This window comes from Dermochelys coriacea, chromosome 10, assembly GCF_009764565.3.
Source record: "Dermochelys coriacea isolate rDerCor1 chromosome 10, rDerCor1.pri.v4, whole genome shotgun sequence".
NCBI classification, from domain to species: domain Eukaryota; kingdom Metazoa; phylum Chordata; order Testudines; family Dermochelyidae; genus Dermochelys; species Dermochelys coriacea.
The window spans coordinates 9,100,226-9,116,318 of record NC_050077.1 but is presented as its reverse complement, the minus strand read 5'-3'; the positions used below and the strand labels follow the sequence as shown (position 1 = coordinate 9,116,318).

At 39.4% G+C, this 16,093-nt stretch overlaps 1 protein-coding gene across 1 annotated transcript in view; it reads right to left on the bottom strand.

Annotated features, from left to right (window-relative positions):
• SMURF1 (SMAD specific E3 ubiquitin protein ligase 1) overlaps positions 1-16,093 on the bottom strand; it is a 63,571-nt gene that overhangs the window by 13,192 nt on the left and 34,286 nt on the right. Inside the window, 13 exon segments of the mRNA XM_038418975.2 lie at positions 1,626-1,740; positions 4,176-4,279; positions 5,395-5,596; positions 6,275-6,421; positions 8,962-9,046; positions 9,847-10,085; positions 10,604-10,679; positions 11,740-11,766; positions 11,769-11,804; positions 11,949-11,982; positions 11,984-12,066; positions 12,069-12,079; positions 12,686-12,794. Coding sequence (XP_038274903.1) covers positions 1,626-1,740; positions 4,176-4,279; positions 5,395-5,596; positions 6,275-6,421; positions 8,962-9,046; positions 9,847-10,085; positions 10,604-10,679; positions 11,740-11,766; positions 11,769-11,804; positions 11,949-11,982; positions 11,984-12,066; positions 12,069-12,079; positions 12,686-12,794 — 1,268 coding nt within the window.

Genomic DNA, 16,093 nt, shown 5'->3' with positions numbered 1-16,093 from the left:
GATCTAGTCTGACCTCCTGCATAACACATCCCAGAGGTCCTCCCTGAATTAATTTCTGTTTGAACTGAGAAAATCTTTCAGAAAAACATACAATTTTTAAACCAAGACCGGAAGTGATGGAGAATCCATCACAACCCTTGTTAAGTTGTTCCAAAGGTTAATTTCCCATCTGAGTCTGTCTAACTTCAACTTCCAGACATTGGATCTTGTTATACCATTGTCTGCTAGACTGAATATCCAATCATCAAATTTTTGTTCCTCATGTAGGTACTTATAAACTGTGATTAAGTCACCCCTTAATCTTCTCTTTGTTAAACTAAACAGATTGAGCTCGTTTTTCACTATAAGGCATAGCTCCCAATTCTTTAATCAGTATCCTTGGCACTTCTCAGAATTCTATCCTGTTTATTAATGAATATCCTTTTGAGTTGTTTACCCCACAACTGAACACAGTGTTCCAGTAGCAACTGTACCAGATGTCAAATATAGAGGTAATATAACCTCTCCACTCTTACTTGAGGTTCCCCTGTTTATGCATGCAAGGATCACATGAGCCCTTCTGGTCAGAGTCGCACTAGGAACTAATGTTCAACTGATTATCCACCATGATCCTCAAGTCTTTTTCGCAGTCACTGCTTCCTAGAATAGAGGCCCCCCATCCTGTAAGTATGACCTACATTCTTTGTTCCTAGATGTATAACTTTACATTTAAGCCATATTAAAGAGCATATTGTTTGTGTTCAGTTTACCAAGCAACCGAGATCACTCTGTATAAGTGACCTGTCCTCTGCGTTATTTACGCTCCCCGAATGTGTGTGTCATCTGCAAACTATCAGTGATGATTTTATATTTTCTTCCAGGTCACTGATAAAAAAAATTAAATAGTATAGGCCAAGAACCAATCAATATACCTCACTAGAAACACATCCTCTCAATGACAATCACCAGTTTATAATTATGTACTGAGACCTGTCCATGAGCCACTTTTTAATCCATTTAGTGTGTGTCACGTTTAATACTGTACTAGTCTAGTTTCTTAATCAAAATGCCATGTGGTACCAAGTCAAATGTCTTAAAGAAGTCTAAGTTTATTACATCAGCACTATGACCTTTATCAACCAAATTTGTAATCTCATAAAAATCTAAATTAGTTTGACAGGATCTATGTTTCATAAACCAGTGGTGACTGACATTATATTACCCTCGTTTAATTCTTTATTAAATGGAGCCTCATATTGACTTCTCTGACTGAAGGCAAAGTATGTGGGGCCACTCCACTCATTGGCTAGGCATTGTTCAGGAAGGAATATTGCTTACACTTTTCAATACTTCCCAACCCTAGTATTTAAGAGTAGCTGCACCCATGCATATGGTCTTAATGGACCAGGTGTTTAACAGTCCAAAGAAGCTCACATGACAGCACACAGTAGTACTGACATACCATAAACACACACTACTTCCTGATACATCAGTTGAAAACTTGTTATCCTGTTAGTTCACATCCCATCACAAAGCTTTATTGTTTACCCTCTTAAGATTGGACAATGATTAACAGAAGTAGAAGTGTGGTTGAGCTCCCACTGAAGTTTAACACACATGATTATTGCCCTAATGTTAATACTTACAGGATTGATAGAAGAGTCTGGATTGATTTGCAGCATGTAAATATTGTCAGTAGAGTACTGGAAAAGTCCATAATAGGGGTTCAACATTTCATGGCACAGTAAATACAACCACTCTCTGCCAAACAAAGCAGGATTTTAGTGAAAGTTTCACTGAAATTTCAAACATTTATTATAACTCTGTCAAACAGTCCTGAATGATTTATTTTCAATTTTCTATCAGAAATCTGGTAATCTATATTGCCGAGAGTGGAGAACTATAAAGCTTCCTCTAGGAAGCCAGGAAAAGTCTGGCTCATTTACATACAGATTTTGATTTTACTTTAGAAGTATTGTCAAGGAAATTAGCATTAATAAAAAAAAGTGGGAAAACAGACTCTAGTAAGTAGCTAGGGTAATGTAATCCTAACTCATACTCTTCACTCAAATTGTGGGACTGAATGTGATCAAAGGAAAACAAGTTGCTGGGTTATTTAATCAATGGATTCGCTGGAGCCCCCCCAACATGAGTGTTCATAATATTTCCAGATAGCTAGCGCTGCACTAACTTTTGGTGCAGAGCTAGCTATCTGGAAGGAGACGAGGCACCACTGGGCAACCTTTACTATGCATTAAAGTTTTTGAGCAGTTAATGTCTATTTGGGTCATATGTTCATGTAAGTGATTAAGTGATGTAAAAGCCTACGCCCCACTGACTTTCCAAGAGCTTTAGACTCCTAAGCCACTTGTGTTCTTTTGAACATTTTACCCACGTAATGGGGTGGTTACCCTGCTCCTAAAATAGAAGGGGTTAAAAGCAGCCCTGGAGAGGGCTGTGGCTGGCTGATTTGGGAAGCAGCCATAGCTGGGCCATGCCCCAATCAGGCCCCAGCTGGCCTGTATAAAAAGGCTGTGAGCCAGTGGCCCAAGCAGTCTCTCTCCAGGCTGGGAGAGAGCAGGGCCTGGCTGCCTGCCTGGCAGGGTACTGAGGGTGGTGCCGTGCTCGGAAAGGAGCAGGCTGAGCGGGGGTGCTCCAGGCTGGCAACTCCCCAGGCTGTAGGGCCTGGTCCAAGGCCCATAGAGGTACTGGGAGGCAGAGGAAGGCAACAGGTCTGAACCCCCTTGCCTATGATGAGTGGCCTTTACACTGCCGTCTGCCCCAGGGTGCAGGGTCTTGGCAATGACTGGCAGTAGCCCAGACTGAGGCAAGGTGGGGATAGTGGGTTGGGGGTTCCCCAAGAAGGGGAGACCCAGAGGCAGAGTGTGGGGGTATGGCCAGGGGGTAGAACCCCAGAGAAAGGGGCACCGGGGTCTGAGAGGGACATGGGCGTCAGAGCTGTTCAGATCACCAGCCTGCAGAGGGTGCTCCAGGCTGGAAAAGAGCTAATTCCCAACAACCAGCAGGAGGCACCGCAGAAGTGAGTCTGCGCTCCTTTACAACCCACTGGTGCCTTAATTCAGCACCCAATCTTTAAGATTACAGATTTATATATGCATACATTTGAGAACACATACAAACAAGAGTTTTAAGGAAAAATTAAGTTTAAGGGCAATGATGTAATTGAAGGACATCAACTTGAATTAGTCGGGGGGGGGGGGGCAGTACTCAGTAGTTTCATGTACTACACATCTGCCCCACCAATGGGTTGTAGATTTACAATCACATTTTCATATTTAAAAATATGTTCTTTTAATTCCTCTTGCTGTGTGACAACCACACAAAGCTGACAATTTGGAAGAAAAGTGTGACTATACCTATACTATGAGGTTTATTTCAAACCTACTTCAGTTATAGAATTTTTAGGTATTACTAACAATAGTAGGAAAAATTTTCAGACTTGAGTTTTATGTTGACAGTATTCCCTCCAAAATGATCTGCAATTCAACCTGTATTTTCCCACACTTCCAGTAATAAAAGCAAAGGAGGAATGCGGCAGCAAAACAAACATACAGTAAATATTTTGCATAAAGGATCTCTCATTAAAGCAAACTGTATAACCAAGTGACTCATTGTAAGAAAAAGCAAGGTTTTAAAGTAATATTTAAAGTGGAAATGACTCAGAAGTACTGAGGTGCTGGAAGGAAGAGTCACAGACAGCACAGTGACAGTAAAAAAGCAGCTTCCAATTGTTAAGCATTGATGTGACGTGAAAAAGGAGGGGCAAAACCAAAAAGAATAAGGCAAATAAGAAAAATTACAAGCAGAATTTTGTGGGAAGTCAGTTTTTGGATAGAATTTGGAGATGGACAGGATCTTGATGAAAGTAACGGGGGTTATACTGTTCCACTGTCTGGAACAAGAGAGTAGTCTAGCTGCATAATTCTGCATCCTCTGAAGTTGTCTGCAGAGATTTGGGAAAATCATAAAAAGATATGGAACAGCATCTGTCTAGACAGGAAGTGATTAAGACCTGAATAAACATTGTAGCAGAGGCATTGTCAGGGTAAAGATGAATTCTCACAGCGTGTCAGTGGTGGCAACAGGTGTAGGTCATTAAGCACTTTAAAAGGCTGTTTTACAGTTAAACTAAAACATTCCAGACAAAAAGGACTAAAAAAAAATCCAGGTCTCACCTTGCCACTCCACCATAATCCAAGCCTTCTTCTCCTCGAAATTTCACCATCAGCCTCTTTTTCAAGTCTTTTGGCCTCATCTTCATTATCTGACGGTAGGACTCCTATATACATTACAAATAAGACAGTTCTTTCCTTTCCATGGTTATAAGTCTACTATAAAACACTAGAACCATATAGGTTGTCATTTGAGTCAAGATTTCCCCAGTATAATGAATTAGAGTATTTCACAGTTGGTGTCAATGTGATTTCCAATAACATCCCACTAGTATTAGTGTTAAATAGGAGAAGATACATGGAGTCTGATTCTAAAATTCAGATGTTTTTTCTATGTACACATGCTCTTAATGTTATCCATTCCCAGAATAAGAAGAGACTTCCACAATTAAAATAAATCTTTACATGACTGAAAAGCACAAGCAATAATGTCAATCAACGATAGATGGACTGGAAATACAACTAAGGGATTTCACTAAGAAAAATTCAGATTAATTTGTTAAAAATCTAACCAAACTGTCACATTAAATTCTTGACTGCTTGTAATTTTAGATAAAGAGGGTCAAGTTTCCTGCAAAGTCTAGAGAAAGAAAAAAAAGGTTTCAGTGAGACAAGACAAGCTGCACAAGTGTGGAAACGCCGGTAAAGACTTCTCTCAGCATGGCACATTCTGAAGATATTTTCATACCACCACAACCTTATATTCAACATTTGAACCTCAGCAGTTAACATTTTCCTCAATGTTATTCCCCTATATTTTCATACTGTGCTGCACTGCATTTAAAAAAAAAAAAAAACTGTTGGTGTTGAGCTGCATGAACTACCCTCCCCACGCTCCTAAGGGAAGTGTGGGGGGGAGAGGGGAAATAGTCAAAACCAGCTAGGGCTCTAACCACAACCTGAAACTCAGAGTTAAGAACGTAATAGGACAGATCTGCTACCCAGTCAGAAAGGTTTAAAAAAAAAAAAGACATAATTCAATATGCTCTGAAGTGGTACTTCAGCTGCCCTTCTCTAGCTACAAATTTAAGTCAGAAAAATAATCCTACAATTTTGTAGCCCAAGCTTATGTTTTACGGCAGCTTTATCTCCTTAGCCATGTCTACTTCAGTGCATACCCTAGGATGAATCAGATTCATTGTAACCAAAGAGCAATTTTGCATAAGAATTAACAGCAGCATTTGACTCTCACATTTCACCCGTGATGCACAAACCTACATACCTCAAATATTTCTTCTCTGGATACTTCAATGCGGCAGTGACCAGCTTGTGGTTGCTGAAGAGAGAGTTCATGTCTAAGGACTTTTAGTTTCTGTACTAAGTCTCTTTCATATCTTTGGGCAGGCAACTCCTCACCATCTTCTAATGACCCCTCATTTGGGACTGGCAAAGGCTGGCTCGGTTCTTTTAGTTGGCATTGATGGCTTTGGAAAAAACAAAGTAAAACATTTACTCTAAAAGCACAGAAGTAGAAAATGTGGCATAAGGCGATGTTCGTGACAATGAAAGAAATAGTTAGCCCGCCTTTTCATTAATACTTAAACGAAGCAGAAAGTGGATTGAGCACGGTAACTACTGCAGCCTTGCTGCCTTTTATTGGAGGCTCTAACAAATCAGAATACATACAAAAGCTGAGAAAACTCAACTATTCCCAATTCAATGGTTCATGATGATAATATTAATTAAGAAATTCTGAAAGACAATATTATTCACCGTTGTACAATGCTTATATTGACTGCTGACTGAACAGTGATGAAAAATTTAATTGACTTCTCCAACATTGAGACCACTTTAAGAGCTAGGACATTCCATTACAAAACCGTTTGCGTAAGACCTTTATAAATGAAACAGCTTAAGACGACATTCTCATTGCATTTTACTTGGGCTCCATGCAAGTAAAACAAGTAACACCAAAATGGGGTAGTAAATACTGTATCTATTGTTAGGATTAAAAAAAATATGCTGGTCTCAAAAAGTTACAGCATTATATCTAAATTTAACTGATTAGGGACAAAGAAAAAGCTAAGATATTTTTAAAAGATACTTCAAACCACAGGAGCCTAAAATTAAAAGATGAATTCTCTACTGTGTGAAGTTCTTACTTCATAATGTGATGTAATCTTGGGTCTGTGAACTGTGTGGTTCTGTTATTGTGATCTACAAAATATATTCTTCCAGACACTGTACTTCTCACTTCCCAACCCGGTGGCAGAGGACCTAGTTCATCACAATTCACACTGTTAAGGTCTCTAGAGAGAGAGGAGAAGAAAAACAGAAAGTATTGGTAACTAAAAGAAAAACAAATTACTCTGAAAATAAGATGAGTGAACCTGGAGTTCATGAAGGCAAGGGGAGATTGGCCCCCGTCTTACATGGCATTCTGTTTTATTTGTTATGCAAGAAACCCAGATATTCAAATAGGAGGGATAGATCTGAAAACCAGGAATACTATAAACACCTTGGAGCGATAGCAGAAAGCAAATTAGACATGAGTTTGCAATACAATATGGCAGCAAAGAAAGGTCAGTGTTGACAGTGTACTTCTGGACTACACATTCAGAGGCACATCACTACAGAGCAATGAGATAATAGGCCCTATTTGCAACTGCATATGGAAAATTGCAGTCATTTCTGAACATCTCATTAACACAGAGAATGAGGAATTGGAAGGAGTTCAGAGTACAGCAATAACAGCGATTAGGAGCCAGAGGGTTAGAACTGAAGAATAACTGAGAACTAAAAACAGATACCTGGTTAAGCAATTAAATGGGGAATATTTTCAAATGGCGTAAACACCATGTAGGGATTTCTCATGGGAAGAGGACTACCAATACAAACGGACTAAAGGAAACTCCTTTAAACGCTAACAGGAGCTTCTTCCCAAAAAAATACAGCATTCAGAAATGTAAGACTATCAATTACAGTGTTCAAGAACCCAGACCGTTAAAAGCTGAGGTGGCTGACTATTCCCACTATCTTTTTGAAAGTGTTAATGATAAAAATAGGTACAAGCAGGCAAAGAGATCTCACTTCTAATTAGCAAAAAGAAAAGGAGTACTCGGATGAAGTGAGCTGTAGCTCACGAAAGCTTATGCTCTAATAAATTTGTTAGTCTCTGAGGTGCCACAAGTCCTCCTTTTCTTTTTGCGAATACAGACTAACACAGCTGCTACTCTGAAACCCTTCTAATTAGCAAGTTTCTGATTCTAACCATATGATTAATAATTTCAGTACAACTCATTTATTTAGGGAGGCATTGTTGACAACATTTTCCTTTTCATTCTAGGTAATCTCAAATTAATTTTTTACAAGTGCTATTGAAGACAGTACACTTACTTACAGGTAACATTTCAATTCCATTGACATGATGTATTACACATGCAGAATTGCAAAGGCAGAGGACTTCAGCAGCCTAAGTATAGGAAAATACTAGTAGGGGCAAAAAAGGGATGGAGTCATTGAAGACTATTATTTAGACAGCAAAATTGTTCTCATTAATAAGGAAGTGAAAAATGCACTAGACAGCAGCTATGATGTACATTTTATTTGAGGTTCAGGATGCTGCCTGACAGATATTCTGAATGGGAATTCTCCTAAATCTAGCTATACATTATGAACATAAGTCAGTGGATTGTGACGCTATGGGGAAAGCGCATTTTATATAATCTAAACTTCCTTAGTGTGGGAAAAACCAGGTTTTCATCAGGTTTTCCAAAAGATTTCGGTTATGGCTACGTGTTTAGATCAGCTGTGCATCTGAAACAGTAGTTTAGTGATCTGATCACATCCAATTTTTAGTGTACATTTATGCTTAATGGCAAGGACAAGTTTCTGCCCTGATTATAATGTCTTGTCTCAAAAACAAGTACAGAAAGAGAGAACAACCTTTGCTAAAAAATAAGGCAATGTTATCGCTAGTAAAACACTGTGACCTGTTTACTTAAACTGTTGTTCTTGGAAGCCTGTCTCTGCACTTTGCTTCATCTATCCAGTATCTTGCATTACTCCAGTTAGCTATGTTGTCTGCACAGTGAGGATAAAGTTGTAGACTTTCATAGTTTTACTTTCCAGGCTTTGGGGAAGAGACAGCCTATAGGAACATTATGGAGAAGCAAATCCCCTCAGGGAAACTAGCCAGCGATGGATGTATAGTCACAAAAGACTGGACTAGCACAGGCTAATTCTTTAAAAAAGCTTTACCAAATTAATTTTGTGGATGATTCATATTTTCCCAGCTGCAATTTGTTGGTCTGAAATGAAGAGACTTTTAAATAGTTCTTTAAAAGTAATTTTTCAAGTCCCTAGAGTGTAGAATTGGCAAAATATTTCTGCTTCAGCTGCACAAAAGGTGAGCAATACTATAATTGAAGACATCAACCAACCATTCAGGAGTCAGAAGTTATCAGTAGTCTAAAGCCAGCAGAATTTAGCTTTTCTCAGTTGAGCACTCAAACTGCTCTCCATCTCAGAAAAATTTTAGGTCATATTCAACAAAGCGATTTGCAACTTTATTAAAAGGATGAAGTCAAATCAATGTTTTATCAATGTGACTTCAGTAAAGGTTACATGATGTTTTTACTTGATTTAAAAGTCGCAGGTAGTTAATTTGTAATTAATAAGCAAGTAAGTATCCTGAGGGGATTGAATTGAAGTCAATAAAGAAATCTACAATGATTCCTTATTCTGCTGTCGCTCAGAGTAGGAATCACTTCATATCATCAGCACTTCATGATTCAGCTGACTGCCATAAGATGAAAATAACTGATTTTGTGTAGCTATGAATACATACCTTGGTATCCTCGGGTCATGCCACGTACTAACTCCAGTCTGTGTGTGCAAAAAATAAACCTGTCCCTGTACCGTTGTCCTTTGTTCTACATAAAGGAGGGAAAATATTCCTTAATTATTCTAAATTATAAATTCTTAAAAATCAATAAGCAGTTTCTTAAAGCTATAAGCAATTTCTTTTACAACATAATCAGGGAGAGAATAGATAACTTAAGCCATCCAGTCTGATCTCTTGCACTTTGGACTCAGTATGTTTTACTATCCAACTGCTCTTAATATTTCTAATATCTTAAGTTCAGATCACGATGCCTTGAATTAATTCTCTTCTTTTATAATGTGCTGATTATATTACCAGCTTAAAATAAAATAGATAATTGCCTTACTCCCAAATCTGGTGTCGTCTTTTTTCCTAGATAAGATTTAATTCTCCCTCTCATCTTTATCCTCTGATTCTTGTTTCTTTGTTGCCTTTATATTTTCCTGTAGTTTTTCTCACTCTTTCCTAAACTATGGGCCTCAACACTGCACAAAATATGCCATAGGGAAAGCAAAATAGCACTACTACTCTAGTTTAAAAGTGTTTAAATGTACTCTCCAAGCATAAACATTCAAATTTAGCATTAGCTTTTCTGCAACAGCATCACACCACAAACTCATGTTTAGTTTACGATCAGCGCTAGGTGTCTCTTGCAGTAGCTGGTTTCTAAACAGCCATTCTTCAGTTTATATCTGTACCGCTCATCTCGTGTTCCTAAATACAGACCATTACAGACATACAGATATTGCCTGTACTAACAAGTAAAGCATGTATTTTATATTAAACTTAAGTTTAGATATAAAGCTCTCTAAAAGACTTCAGCAAATGTACAGTTCTGGAAACACTTACCGTAACCTTCAGGTAGGTCAGGTGACTGATGACCATGTGGTCTATTCTGAGGTGTTTGTACATGACCTCTGACTTCAGGGTTTCGAAGTCGCTGTGCCTGAAGCCTCTGATCTAGACTAGGAGATTCCACAAACCTACAATTCCCTCCACCAGCAGCACCAGTAGTATCTGTATATGGTGCTGGTTCCTCCATGAAACAGCTGAGTGGCCTTCCAGGTCCAGAATCTTCATAAACCGTTCTGAAAGCAGGGACACTCACAAAATTAACACAATAAAGGTTTGTATACAAAAATGGCTAATTTTCTTCCTCTCCATTATTTGATCTGAATGAACTGCAACTTCTATGACACACACTATACCTTACTTTAAATAATTATATATTTCATTCATTCAATGCGTGCACACACATTGAATTAAAATTTATATTTATATTTTTTATTTATATATAGATATATAGTGTGTACACTATACACACACGCACAAATAAATTTCATTCAATATATGTTTATGTGCTTGCACACACAAGCATGTATAAATATATAATTAAATTGGGTGATTAGCAATACACACAAATTTGTAAAGAAACGGTCCGGAAAGGATATATTTCAGGACCGTTTCTTAATTAATTTGGCTGCATTACTATTCACAAGAATTCCCGATTTTATTTTTCCAAAGCATAACACATAGCATGAACAAAAATACCATGAATGGAATTAAATGAAACTAAATACTCAGCAGAATCCGATGTGACACTTACCCTTCGTTCTCCAACAGCCCTCTACAATCTACCACAGAACCTCCTGAGCCTATTCTGTCCCGTGTCTGTAAACTGACTGAAATAGAAAAAGAAATAATGAAGACAAATCCTGCCATTCCAAGAGTGCATCATTTATCAATAGTTCACAATCTGCACTAATCAATATTTTAATAAGCGTTCTTGATTAAAAAAGAGATAGTATCTTGATTCCCAAATGCAAACTACTAGCATCACAGCTCCAAAAGCTAGGCTGAGTCTTCCCTATGAATAATCCAAGCTAGCATTTCCTTTTTTATAATCTGGATGTTTTTTATTTATCAGCATTCATGAAGTTCTACATCTCTTCTGTGAGTACCGAGTCAAGAAAGCCTGGAACTAGAACTTTATTCACCACTAGTGTCACCACAATGAGAATTAAAATTTTTGCCAATTACATTGCCTCCTTCAGTGAAGAGGAGTCGGGAAAAGGGATTTGATTGTATTTTTAAGTTGAAGGCATAGTTCAAAATATTTAAAAAACAAAATACAGTAAATTTGGGCTAAATGCTCCAAACAGAGCAAGAAAAACAACAACAGTTGATTAGACAAACTTTTTCTCTTCATTTTTAAGAAGTTACAGAGCACCAGCTCACACTAGGAGATGGCTAGGCAGGCACACTACCGCAATGTAAAACAACAATTCTTTATGTTTTTATCTCAATATCTTCCTTTACGGTTGATAATACCACTGAATTCCTGTTATATATCACCTGGCCTACATGTACAATTGGTTTTTCATAGAGAAAAGTTTACCCTAAGGTAGCTGTATGAACCACCCACCAAAATCGTCCATTCCTAGCTTATCATACAATTACGCTTACAATTACCAGTTGGAAGAAAGCAATTTAGATTATGATTAAACAAATTTCAAATGATCTAACCTAGTCCCTGTTCATTTCAGTACCAGACATCTAATTAATATTAGGTATAAGGACACAAAAGGGGATTGAAGCAATAAGTGACTTCGGGAAATGACTTTTGAAAGATTTTTTTTTTTTTTTTTGCGGCCAAAACCATCTGAATCTTGTTTTAATCCGAGGAGTTGTAAGTGTGAACTATAACTGCTTGCTTTTTAGTACAGACAGGAATGTTCTTACCCACTATTTGGCCTCGTACTGCATCAGATCTGTGGGGTTTAATTTGCATAGATCCAAACGCTGGTCTGCAAACGAACAATTAAAAAAAACTCAACCCAAGCAAATAGTGAACTGAAAATAAAAAAAAGTTAGTATTCACAACTCAAATATATACCACCATGGACTTCTGCAAAATACATGTTTAAAATTCATGTAAAAAATATACTAACATCCAGTATCTTTTAGTCTGCGAGGCTTAGAAAGGGAGACGGACACACGCCAGGAAGCCAGCTCCCTGTTTCTTGTGTATTTTCTTGTGATTCCATACACTGATGGTTAGAGAATCGTTTTCCCAACATATCTAGAAAATATACATTTAGAAGAAAGAGATTAATTCAAGCTTGTTTTATTATTCTACAGTATTTTCACTTTGCTCCATCCAGATTGAATTCTGATATTTTTAGTCATTCGCTTTATCATAAATACAGAACACTAATCTTGCTACAGCATTAATTAGAGTGCGTAACTTTGCACACTATGTTAATGTTACGCACTGGTTAATTACAGACAACCTCATTAAAAGTTATGTGACATGAATTCATTACATGCCAAACTTATTTCTTTTAGATTTATGTTTATTATTTTGAAAACATTTTAATCTCTGCAACAAGGAGAATGGAAATAAATTTGATGCAGGAATCTAGCCCAAGCTTAGAGTCAAAGCTTTCATGCTGTGTTTGAAACACCTAGATGCTTTAAAATCATGTCTATTTTTTTTTGAAGTGTCCATAAAGAAAAAGAAAACCCTCCAGAAATATTTTAAGAACCACAAGTGATTATAAAGTCAAGCTTCCTCAGGAAGTGTGGCTCTTCTTGCTAACAGGTGGGAGAAAAGGAGGCTTGTTTACACTTGTGTTTTACTTTCCAGATAGATTCCTGCAATGGTTTTACAGAATAAGTAACTCACAGATCATAATGCTGGTTCCACTTGGGGTCTAATGTGTTCTTCACAGTGTCAGTTGAATGGCACTGACCTGATCCGTCTACTACTATTTTTGCAAATGGATCAGGAAGTCCTATGGAGGGGGAAAAAGATACAATTAGAATCACAGCGTCAAATTAATATGAATGAGAGAGAGAGAGATATTTTTAATGCATTAGCAACTGAAAGAAAAAAAAACAAACAAACAATCACAAGTTTCAGCAAGCTACCTTTTTGTAATTTTATATAAGGCCAATAAAGCGATGACCATAATTTGACCTTTGTACTATTTTTTTTCTGTTCAGTTTTCCTTTTTATCCCAATTCTACCATGAGCTTTTAACATTTTTGTAAGGAAAATTTACAGTTATCCTAAAATTCTTTTTTAAAAAAGAAAAGGAGTACTTGTGACACCTTAGAGACTAACAAATTTATTTGAGCATAAGCTTTCGTGAACTACAGCTCACTTCAGCGGATGCAAAATTATTTTTTAAATACAGACAATTCCCATTCCTAGGATCAGATTTTTTTATGACACAGATTTGCTTAATATAATTCTAACCAGTAGCAAATTTTGAAATTCTTTAGGGGAAAAACATTAAATATTGCTTAGATTAAAACAATATTTCATTTAAACAAATACCTTCATTAGCATCTATGCATTTCTATGCACTTCTTGGTATGACGTTTAGGCTCCAGCACTTGTATGGTATTTTATAACCTCAGAGTGCTTTACAAACATTAAGTGTTACCACCTCTTTTGAGGTCAGTATCACGCCTCTTTTACATAGGGTATGTCTACACTATGAAATTAGGTCGAATTTATAGAAGTCGGTTTTGTAGAAAGCATTTTTATACAGTCGATTGTGTGTCCCCAAAAAAATACTCTAAGTGCATGTCGTGACATATCGTCAGGCCCCCGTTCCCTCCCTCCCTCTGTGAAAGCAAGGACAGACAATCGTTTTGCGCCTTTTTTCTTGAGTTATCTGTGCAGACACCATACCACAGCAAGCATGGAGCCCGCTCAGTTAACCGTCATCGTATGTCTCCTGGGTGCTGGCAGACGTGGTACTACATTGCTACACAGCAGCAGTTTATTGCCTTTTGGCAACAGACAGTGCAATATGACTGGTAGCCGTCGTCGACGTAGTCCTGGGTGCTTTTTTAACCGGGTGCCTGGGCAAACATGGGAGTGCCTCAGCCAGGTCATTTCCCTTGTTTCATCTCATGGTGATTGAGTCCTACTGGCAGTGCACTGGCTTCTAATCTGCAGCTAGCAGAAGACGATGGCCAGTAGTCATAATGCACCATCTTCTGCCGAGCACCCAGGAGATGACGACGGCTAGTGGTCGTACTGCACAGTCTGCTGCCAGCAAGATGTATAAAGATAGATTGTTTTGTATTCATTTTCTCCTCCCTCCCTCCATGAAATCAATGGCCTGCTAAATCCAGTTTTGAGTTCTATCCTTGAGGTTTTGAGTTCTATCATTGAGGGGGCCATTCAGTTTCTCGCAAAGCCATCCCCTTTGTTGATTTTAATTCCTTATAAGCCAACCCTGTAAGCCATGTCATCAGTCGCCCCTCCCTCAATCAGGGCAATGGCAGACAATCGTTCCGCGCCTTTTTTCTGTGCAGACGCCATACCACGGCAAGCCTGGAACCCGCTCAGATCACTTTGGCAATTAGGAGCACATTAAACACCACATGCATTATCCAGCAGTATATGCAGCACCAGAACCTGGCAAAGCGATACCGGGCAAGTAGGCGATGTCAGTGCGGTGACTAGAGCGATGAGGACATGGACACAGACTTCTCTCAAAGCACGGGCCCTGGCAACGTGGGCATCATGGTGCTAATGGGGCAGGCTCATGCGGTGGAACGCCGATTCTGGGCTCAGGAAACAAGCACAGACTGGTGGGACCGCATAGTGTTGCGGGTCTGGGACGATTCCTAGTGGCTGCGAAACTTTTGCATGCGTAAGGGAACTTTCATGGAACTTTGTGACTTGCTTTCCCCTGCCCTGAGGCGCAAGAATACCAAGATGAGAGCAGCCCTCACAGCTGAGAATGAGTGGCAATAGCCCTGTGGAATCTTGCAACACCAGACAGCTACCGGTCAGTCGGGAATCAATTTGGAGTAGGCAAATCTACTGTGGGGGCTGCTGTGATGCAAGTAGCCAACGCAATCAAAGATCTGCTGATATCAAGGGTAGTGACCCTGGGAAATGTGCAGGTCATAGTGGATGGCTTTGCTGCAATGGGATTCCCTAACTGTGGTGGGGCCATAGACGGAACCCATATCCCTATCTTGGCACCGGAGCACCAAGCCGGCGAGTACATAAACCGCAAGGGGTACTTTTCAATAGTGCTGCGAACACTGGTGGATCACAAGGGACGTTTCACCAACATCAACGTGGGATGGCCGGGAAAGGTACATGACGCTCGCATTTTCAGGAACTCGTCTGTTTCAAAAGCTGCAGGAAGGGACTTTATTCCCAGACCAGAAAATAACCGTTGGGGATGTTGAAATGCCTATAGTTATCCTTGGGGATCCAGCCTACCCCTTAATGCCATGGCTCATGAAGCCATACACAGGCAGCCTGGACAGTAGTCAGGAGCTGTTCAACTACAGGCTAAGCAAGTGTAGAATGGTGGTAGAATGTGCATTTGGACGTTTAAAAGCGCGCTGGCGCAGTTTACTGACTCAGTTAGACCTCAGCGAAACCAATATTCCCACGGTTATTACTGCTGGCTGTGCGCTCCACAATATCTGAGAGAGTAAGGGGGATCCGTTTATGGTGGGGTGGGAGGTTGAGGCAAATCACCTGGCTGCTGGTTATGCACAGCCAGACACCAGGGTGGTTAGAAGAGCACAGGAGGGCGCGGTGCGCATCAGAGAAGCTTTGAAAACCAGTTTCATGACTGGCCAGGCTACGGTGTGAAAGTTCTGTTTCTCCTTGATGAAACCCCCCACCCCTTGGTTCACTCTACTTCCCTGTAAGCTAACCACCCTCCCTTCCTCCCTTTGATCACCGCTTGCAGAGGCAATAAAGTCATTGTTGCTTCACATTCATTCTTTATTAATTCATCACACAAATAGAGGGATAACTACCAAGGTAGCCCAGGAGAGGTGGTGGAGGAGAGAAGCACCAGAAGGGGTGGTGGAGGAGTGTGGCCTTGTCCTTCCCAGCACTTTAAAAGTTTAAAGCTTTAAAAACTTATTGAATGCCAGCCTTCTGTTGCTTGGACAATCCTCTGGGGTGGAGTGGCTAGGTGGCCAGAGGCACCCCCACCGCGTTCTTGGGCGTCTGGGTGAGGAGGCTATGGAACTTGGGGAGGACGACGGTTGGTTACACAGGGGCTGTAGTGGCAGTCTGTGCTCCTGCTGCCTTTCC